The sequence below is a fragment of the Sceloporus undulatus genome, chromosome 2, assembly GCF_019175285.1.
Source record: "Sceloporus undulatus isolate JIND9_A2432 ecotype Alabama chromosome 2, SceUnd_v1.1, whole genome shotgun sequence".
NCBI lineage: Eukaryota > Metazoa > Chordata > Lepidosauria > Squamata > Phrynosomatidae > Sceloporus > Sceloporus undulatus.
In genome coordinates, this window is record NC_056523.1 from 233465368 (window position 1) to 233475235 (window position 9868).

Genomic DNA, 9868 nt, shown 5'->3' on the forward strand with positions numbered 1-9868 from the left:
TGCAGATAAGGCATGCCCCCAGAGTATCTGGAAGCCACACGAAGAGCGCACCCAGATGAGAAAAGCCAACACAATAAGGAGCGGGGAAAGTCTGCTCTTTGCCAGCGTCCCATTTAGGAATGTGGTGGCAGCAGCCCAGATCAGGACCAGGCAGAGCAGTCGCCATGCTGATCGGGGAGTGACCAGTCTGGAGCGGCCTCAGGCTGCCAGTCTGCATGACCCCTGAAAAAGGGACTGTGTTACTATGAATACAAAAGGAGATGGGTGTGTGTGTACTCCATAGACTTCAATTTCTTATTTTTTTTCCAGTTGGATATGAGATTGAAGATTATGACACTACCAAGAGACAGGACTACAAAAGGAGGTCGAAGCAGTGACAGAGACTTCTGGTCAAAATGAATCCAGAGACAGAGAGAAGGAGAGAGGGAGATAGAAAGGATCAAAGAGCAGGAAAATCCTACTCCCCCCACCCCCATTTCTTCTCACTTCTTTTCCCCTATATGTATATGTGGAAGGAGAGTTATTGAAACGGAGACTAGACTTCTGAAGATGCACTCTTGGCATCACTATGCCATCACACAAAATTCAGGAAGTGGAGCAGAGCAAGATTTGGAGGAGGTGGACAGAAACATTTCTACGAGGAGAAAAACAAGATGATTTGAAAGACTTAAGAAACAAGACCAATGGCTAACTTTACTGGAGGAGCAGTTTGCTCACTTATTTTTATAGTGGCCTTTTGGAACCTTATTTGTTGTGGGGGCCCTGCAGACTTCTGAAGCCACAAAAAGGTTCAGAGGACTGCATATGGTCTTCAGGTTGTACCTTTATCACCCTCATATTATACTAAATATAAGTCAATATATTTTTAAGACCAAACCAAGAAGCATTTATTGCTGGTAAGGTCCTTCTGTTGATATTAATTTAGAAGCATCAGTAGTGTCCAAACTCTCTCTCTCTCTCTCTCTCTCTCTCTCTCTTATATATATATATATATATTACAGGTTGAATACAATTATCCAAAAGTGACCAGAAGTGTTTTGGATTTTGGATTATTTTATTTTATTTTTATTGTGGAATATCTGCATATAATGTGCTATCTTAATGACAGGAACCTAATCTGAACTCAAAATTCAATTATGTTTCATTACACCTTATATGTATAGCCTGAAGGTAATTTTAAACAGTATTTTAATTAATTTGTACATGAAGCACAGTTTGTGTACACAGAATCATTGAATGTGTGATGGCATATCAGCACTCAAAAGGTTTTGTATTTGGAGAATTTTGGATTTTGGATTTTCAGATAAGGGATACTCAACCTGTATATCTACTCTCTGGCCTGTGGCAATAAAAGCACAAGACAGATAGGGAGGGAGGGAGATTTCGTTTAGCATATCGATTCTACAAAATAAGAGAGCCAGCGTGGTGTAGTGGTTTTAGCATAAAACTTCCACTGGGTGATCTTGGGCAAGTCACACTCTTTCAGCCTCAGACTATGAAAATTGCAAATCCACTCTGAAGTGTCAAAAAAAATCCTATGTCAGGTTCACTTTAGGGTCGCTATAAGTAAAAAATGATTTTGAGGCATACAACAATAATACTACAAAAGTACAGTCGGCCCTCCTTATCCATGCATTTTTTTATCCACAGATTCAAGCATTCAGGCTTGAAAATACTTTTAAAATTTATAAATTCCAAAAAGGAAACTTTGATTTTGCCATTTTTTTTCTATGCCGTTGTATTGAATGCAACTTGAGCATCCATGGATTTTGTTATCTATGGGGGATCCTGGAACCAAACCCCAGCTGATAACTAGGGCAGCCAGAAGCCACTCTGAGACCACCTAAGGCAGCCCAAGGCCAGACAGAAAAGGAGTGGCAATAAGCCATTCTTTGCCAGCAGTCTGTTTAGGACTGCGGCAGCAGCTGGCTTCAGGAATGCTTCAGCCAGTTGCCACAATTCCCAGCTGATCGGGGGCCAATCAAGGCTGGAATGGCCTGAGCCCACTCCAAGTTGCCAGTCTGTTTTGCCCACCATCTGAAGGATAGCATGATTCAATCCTGAATTAAATAAACCAACTAATATCCTGTTGTACTTTGCAGGTACTAAATTATTATAACACAGTATTTTTAGGAAAAATGTGCTGGATCAAAAGTAAATTAGCTGTACTTAATTAATAGTGCTACCAAATGGAATTTGAGTCATGGCTAACTATTCCATTGATTCCAATGGAAACTAAATTCAGCTAATTTATTCTGGATCTTATCAACTTTTCATTGACAAATATTCAGGAGGTATGATGCAGCTTTCTGATGCAAATCCAGTGACTCTCTAGATACATAACCATTTGAAACTGCATTTACACTTGCAATACACTTTTGGATGGGATTAGGCTGCCATGTAATGTATGAAAGGGCTTTGAAGGAATACAGTGCATAATCTACAAACATCTTATATGTCTACTGCACTAGTTTACAGTGTTTTCAAAAAGAAAAGTCATTTAGCACTCTTCTTTTTCACTATCCTACCGAAGCGCTATCTTCTGTATCATTAAAAGTATGTCAAAATGAGTTCAATCTAAATTGTGATGAAGATTTTGTCTTGGTAAATTACTAACTTTTCAGCTCAATCACTCTGTCCTTCAGAAAAAGCATATTTCTCTGAGAAATCAAGGGTTAATTGTACAGAATAAATCACATACTTCCTTGACAGGTAGGCAGTTAATTTTAAAGCACAAGTTAGGTTTGTAAAGTTATTCTCTCCAAGTGTTCTTACTTCGCAACCTTCCTTCACCGCAAACATTCACAACTTTCCAATTCTCTAGTAACACTACCAGCATTCTCCCAGTGCCAAAGATCCATGCATGCCTTTTCTCAGTAATAATATTGAGAGGAGCACACTACATTTTCTTCATCCCCACAGTACTTTATTTTCTGCACCTAAGAACTGACAGTATATTTTTGCCCTGGGCTGTATATCTCAGGTGCATGCAACTGGTTAAAGAGGAAATGCTGACTCAGAGAAAGATGATGCAACTTGAGCATGGAGATGATTCATAGCAGTTCCAAACTGCACTGTCACCGTGGCTGCATGATAGGAAGCTGATGAAACACTGGCAGGAGGTTGGATCAGAATTCTAGCTGTGTTTGTGTATATAAGGATGAATGCTCCAGTACACAATGTGTGGTATGGATGTTGGTTGATGACAGAGCATTATGCTGGTTTGTGTAAATATTGCTGTATCGTGAATGTAAACATTAGCTACAACTAAGATTAAAAGCCTCTTTGGAAGAATCTCAGTTGTGAACTACTTTCAGACTCAGCAGTGGTGTTTCTTTCCTGACTGGTAGTCTTCTGCATGTGGACACAGTTGTACCCCAGCACTAACAGGAACTCCTGGACTTATTTGCCATTAGTTTCCTTAATAGTACCTAAATATTAAGCACACTTTAAAAAAATGTTGATCAGGGATTTGGATGGAATTATTGAAACTGACAGATCTTTCACATAAACATGTGTGCTTTTTGTCATAAGACAAACAATGTTGCTTGCTTAATATTATCCTAAGCACTAAAATGTGTCTCATTCTTTGCATTTTTAAGGGAAATATATATATATGAATAAAATTCACTCTTTTGCCTTCTTTCTCCAAAGGGAGCAGTTTAATAAGAAGAATAGAGTCAACACATAAGAATAAGAAAAACAGGACTAATCAATCTCAGTCAATTAAGTATATGGCTTTTTTAAATAATTAATTTAATTAGCATTTTTTTAAAAAATTAAAATTGGTCTTAAAGTTAACAGGAACACATGTACTATGCCAATATTTTATGACCATTTCAGACAGAATAACACATCTGCCTACACTCTGCTGCCACCATTCCCATCCTATGAGCAAAACTATGCTGATGAAATGGCAAGAACTTTAGACACTGAGGATGGAAGAATAGTGGGGGACAGAATTATCTATGCATCAAATGTATTATATTATTATTTAACCATCATAGAAATAATAGACAAATAGAATAGCACCCAGCACTGCAATATATCATCAGATATTCACCTTTAACTAAGAAACAAATGTCTGACCTATACAGTACTAATTTTTCTTGCCCAGGATTTGACTGAAGCATGCTTAAGATTTGTCGTCTATCCAAACATCATGTTTGTCTCATGTGGTTAAGACGCTGACTCTGTTGATTGCAAGATCGGCAGGTTGGCAATTTGAGACCCAGGTGCCGCATGATGGGGTGAGCTCCCATCAGTAGTCCCAGCTACTGTACTACCAACCTAGCAGTTTGAAAGCATGCAAATGCAAGTAAATAAATAGGTACCACTCCAGTGGGAAGGTAAACAGCATGCTGTGCAATCATGCTGGCTATATGATCACAGAGTAGTCTCTGACAACCCTGGCTCTTCAGCTTAGTAATGGAGATGAGCATCATCCCCTATGGTTGCACACTAGTCCCAGCTTCTGGCAACCTAGCAGTTCAAAAGCATGCAAATGCAAGTAGATAAATAGGTACCACTACAGTGGGAAAGTAAACAGAGTTCTGTGCAATCAATGGAACTGCTACAATCCACATAATCAAGTTCAGTTCTACATAAAATCTGCCAACAAATTTGCAAAACAAAACAGTGGCCCATAGACTGGGACAGATCAATATACAGTGAGCCCGCGCCATATGCGGGCTCATTATAGCCGGCTTTCAGCTTATGCTGAAGCCGCTTGCCAAAAAGGAGAATGGCACGCGCACCCATGGCGTGCACACACGGCCATGCCACAAACACAAGCCCCATTATATCCAATGGAGCTTAAACATACACGCTTTTTGCCTTATGTGTGTGTGTGGGGGGGGGGGTGCTGAACGGATCCCCGCATAAGGCAAAGGCCCACTGTATTTTCCTGTACAAAAAAAAAGGAGACACAAAAGAATGAAGTAACGACAGGACCAGTGCACTAACTTCCCACACAAGCAAAATTATGCTCAAAATTGTGCAGCAAAAACCCCTACCATATATAGAAAGCGAAAGCTCAAAGGTGCAAGCTAAAAAGAAAGAGGCATTAGGGGGGTCACACTGAAAACATACAATGGATAATAGAGCACACTACGGAATTTAAAAAGAAAATCTGCATGTTTTTCATTGACTACAATAAATCAGTTGACTGCATAGACCAGGGGTAAGGAACCTACAGCCCTCCAGGTTCTAATAAACAACAGCAGCCACTTGTCCTGAATATAGGTTCCAAATTAAATAATTAAATATAATGGCACTCCCATTTCTTTCATTGTTCCATAATTTTTCACCGTCTATGCCAGGGGTGGGGAACCTACAGGCCTCAAGGCTCTGACAAACCATTCCCGCCATGCCTTACCACAAGCCAAGCTGAAGGAAGTTTTAGCCAGGCCCATGAGGGCTTGGTTGTAGGGCTTCCCCTTCTGCTGAGGTTGCATGTAACATAAGGGAAAGAGCTACAACCTCATGGGCCTGGCTAAAACTTCCTTCAGCTTGGTTGGTGGTGATGAGAAACTAACAGGATGGAAATGGTAGTTTGCCAGAGCCTAGAGGTTCACCATCCCCGGCATAGATCATGAAAAATTATGGAACACTTTCAAAGAAATGGGAATGCCATTATACAGTGCACCCGCATCATACAGGGGCACACTTTATGCGGCTTTCTGCTTATGCTGAAAGCCACTCACTATAAAAGGCAATGACGCGCGCACACACGACATGTGTGCCATGCCACGCTGCATGTACGAGTCCCATTGTTTAAAATGGGGCTTCAGCATCTGTGGAATTTCCCTTACGTAGGGGGTCTGAAACGGATCACCATGTAAGGGAAGGGTGCCCTGTATTTAATTATTTAATTTGGAACTTCTATTCAGGACAAGTGGCTGCTGTCAGAACTGAATAAGGAGAAACAGATTGGTACTTAATACGGAAAGGGGTCAGGCAAGATTGAATTCTATCACCCTATTTATTCAGCCTGTATGTAGAAAATATTGTATGCAAAGCAGGTTGAGAAGCAGACAGACCGAAGATCAGTGACAGGAACATTAACAATCTAAGATATGCAGACAATATAATACAACTAGCAAAAACCAACAAAAACCTGGAACAACTGAATTGAATTGAAGAGGGTCAAGGAGGAAAGTGCCAATGTAGGCCTGATGATGAACATTAAAAAAATAAAAATAATGACCATAGAATAGCTACAAGAATTCATCCTAGAAAACAAGTAAACTGAAAGTCAAAGAGTTCCCATACATTTGATGAAACTGATCAGAATGGAGATTGCAGAAGAAGACTAGGATTGGAAAGGGCAGCTAAGAGTAAGACTCTAAAGAGCAAAGGTAAAACTGTCAACATTCAAGTGAGGATAGTACAAGCTATCTTATTCCACATCACCATGTACAGATGTGAGAGTTGGACAGTGAAGAAAACCAACAGAGAGAAAATAAACTCTTTTGAAATGCAGTGCTGGTGAAGAGTGTCAAGGATACCATGGACAGCCAAGAAGACAAAAAGGGTTCTTGAACAGATCAAGTCTGAACTCTCTCTAGAAGCCAAGATGACCAAGCTGAAGCTTTCATATTTTGGCCACATCACGAGAAGGCATGAATTATTAGAAAAGACAATAATGCTAGGAAAGGTAGAAAGCAGCAGAAAGAAAAGGAAACCACAAGCTAGATGGATGGACTCAATTAGGGAGGCCACAGGCCTGAGCCTGCTGGACCTGAGGAGAGCATGGAGGACAGGGGATCTTGGAGAAATCTTATTCAAAGGGTAGCCGTGAGTTAAGGTTAACTCGAAAGCAGTTAACAGCAACTACAACATGTGTTCCATATCCCGTATACCAAATACTACTTAAATCAACAAAAGCAGACTTTTAATTCAGGTATTTGTTGGTTACAGCACTGGAAGAGTAGACAAATAGATAACTAAAAGGGAAGTAATGGAAGATTTCTCAAGTTCAGGAAATTTCATTTAGAGGAGGGAAGTATGTTAGCTGGTAAAGAAGTATTTTGCCCCTCTTGTTTTAACTTTGATGATATAAAAGTAGAAGGGTCTCTTTAGATGGTGACTTCTTTTAGTAGACCTTGCTACCAAGTGAAATTTTGGCTGATATGTCCAGATCCACAGACATTTCTTGCTTGGAAAAATGGTGCTGCTCTTTGCCACAAGGTAAGCTGGCTTTTGCAGCACCAGCTGTGCCCATCTGCCTAGGCAAGTTCTTCTGGATAAGGCAACCATCATCACCACCACCACCACCTCCTCCTCCTTCTCCTCCTCTCAATGAAGTAAATTAGACAAGCTTCATTAAGTGAAGGGGATTAAAGCCTAAAACTACTCCTCCTAAAACTACTTTTTACTCCAGGAAATTTTGTGTCCAGACTTTCTCTCTTCACCATGTCACAATTCCTCTTGGTCACTTTGCATAGCATCTAATGAGCTTTCTCTGCTCATCCCCCCACCCAGCTGATTCCTGGGTTAGGCAGTGACTTCCCTCCCTAATATCTTTGAGCTGGCTTTAATCTCTGGGTAATTACTCAGAATAAAAAATCAAGTTACAAAAACAACTATCAGATTATATCATTTTTAATAGATACTGCAAGAAAACTCAGATTGGATGATGTCCAACTATATTATGAACTCATGTGAATCCTTCTACCAACATGTTAACTTGGGCAGTGGACTAATTTAACATACTACTTTGGCAACTTAAATATTCTCTTACCTCTTTTTTCTGAGTTGGATAAATTTCAAGGGGTAGTGTAGGCACAGAACCTTGCGCCTGCTGAAGTTGCTCCTCCAGCTGTCTTATACATCGTTCTTTTTCAAATAGCTGATTCTGGAGAGAAATTTGACTTTGCCGAAGCTGAGTCTCACTCGCTTTTAGTTTCTCAAAACATACAGTCAATTCACTGTAAAGCTATTTTAAATAAAAAATATTTTCTTAATTATGAACTAATGTACAATTCGTCAATACAGGGATAACTATTACAGTATAAAACCTAATAACAGAATCAATGTTGAACCAATATGATGAAAATCAGCCCATCCCTTGTAAAAGTTAATCCTATTCTTCAAGACCCCTTCTGGAATAAATTTTATATTACTATGTAGCAAAGGTTTAAAATCAAACTAAATTTCTGTCTGGTTTACACACAAAGTGGGCTAGATTCCCATTATTAGGACCTGAATCATCCTCCCTGCCCCATATTTTAGCATGACTGGACAAACTTGCAGAAAAGAACACATCCAACATTTAAGTTATGTTGTGAGAAAACAGAAATACTGAGGGCCCTAAGGCAGAGAAGATATGACTATCAAAATTGTCTTCCATTATTAGCATGTGATTATTGTGTGCCTTAAGTTGTTTCTATAAGACAAACCTATCAAAGAGTTTTCTTGGCAAGATTTGTAGAGGTAGCTTTGCTTTTGCCTTCCTCTGAGGCTGACAGAGTATGACTAGCTTAAAGTCATCCTTACCTAGTGGGTTTCCATTGCTGAGAAGATATTTTAATCCTGGTCTCCAGAGTTATAGAAGAATGCTTAAGCCACTACAACATGCTATCATGAACATATAGTTGTAGAATGTAGACTTCGCTTCCTTCTCTGCTTTAGAGATGGATGGGGCAGACATGAGAATATAAATGGCCACCCTGTCATGGGTAGTTTGGTCCTAAATACATGATTAAGAGGCTGCACAGACAGACCGTAAGGGGTAGCTGCATGCCGCGCCTGGAAATGCTGGGTGGGGATGCGGCAACTGCACACCACACCCCCAACCTGGTGCAAAAAGAACTCACAAACGTCAGGTTCTTTTTCCGCCCTGGAAAGGGTGCCATAGGCGCTATGATATGGCGTTATGATGCCCTTTTGGTGCTGCATTGTGTAGATGCAGTGCCAGAGTGGCATCATCATAGTGCACGCCAAAATGGTGTCATGGGGATGGGGTCATGGCATTGAGTGTGCAGGTGTTACACTGCAACTCCACCCACAGGCCAGCTCAAAGTGACGGTCTGTATCCCCCCTTAATTTGATGGCACTTTCTCAAATGTCATTATTAAACATTTAAGGACATAGTCTCAAAAATCTAATTTGTAAAGGAGGGAAAGCATGAATGAACTTTAACAGCTGTCAATTAATTTATACAATGTATTTATAGAAAATAACCAATTGTCCCTTAACTTCCATATATATATATATAGCCAATAGCTTCTGCAGTGACAACAGAATAAGCATTTCTAAGTTCCTTGCTGCAAGCAACTGAAACCAGATAACAACTTTACATTCCTAACAAGTGAGAAGTGCTATACTGTATTCCAAAGCAACTGTCTCCCTTGCATTAGTTTGCTGGCTGCAAGAACTAGATAAGGACTTGTCAGGTACCAAAGGCAAATTCACAGAGGAAAAACCTTTTATTTTTCCAAATGGCACTGAGCCTATCAGCATGTATGTCCTATGATATACTGTCCCTTACAGCAAGATCAATGACCTATGTTAGTGGTCAGACAGTCCACTTACCCAGTACGTCAATTCATGTGACTTGCCAACATATTCTGAATGCTACATTCCAGCATACTATTCGGGAAGTAATGCTGTTTACATAGGCATTCAAGTCTTTGGTATGGTATTTTAAACCACATTTGATCTTAGCAAAAATGCCAAGAAGACACATTGTAAATTGTCTTGAATACAGATATAAACATGAAATAAATAAATAATCCAGCTTTGACAAACATTCAGGACAGTTCTATACAGGTCTGCTCATATTTCTATTGGACTTTCGCCCAGGTTAGCAGTCTTACAGAGAAAGAAAATCACTAGAAGATTCAAACGGCGTATCTGTTGCTGG

The 9868-nt window shown here is 39.9% G+C and overlaps 1 protein-coding gene across 3 annotated transcripts in view; it reads right to left on the reverse strand.

Annotated features, from left to right (window-relative positions):
• The window catches only part of CNTLN (centlein), a 239593-nt gene that overhangs the window by 148488 nt on the left and 81237 nt on the right, over positions 1 to 9868 (reverse strand). For all 3 annotated transcript variants that reach the window (XM_042455496.1, XM_042455497.1, XM_042455498.1), the window contains one exon: positions 7745 to 7939. In XM_042455496.1, coding sequence (XP_042311430.1) covers positions 7745 to 7939 — 195 coding nt within the window. The remainder of the gene's footprint in view (positions 1 to 7744; positions 7940 to 9868) is intronic.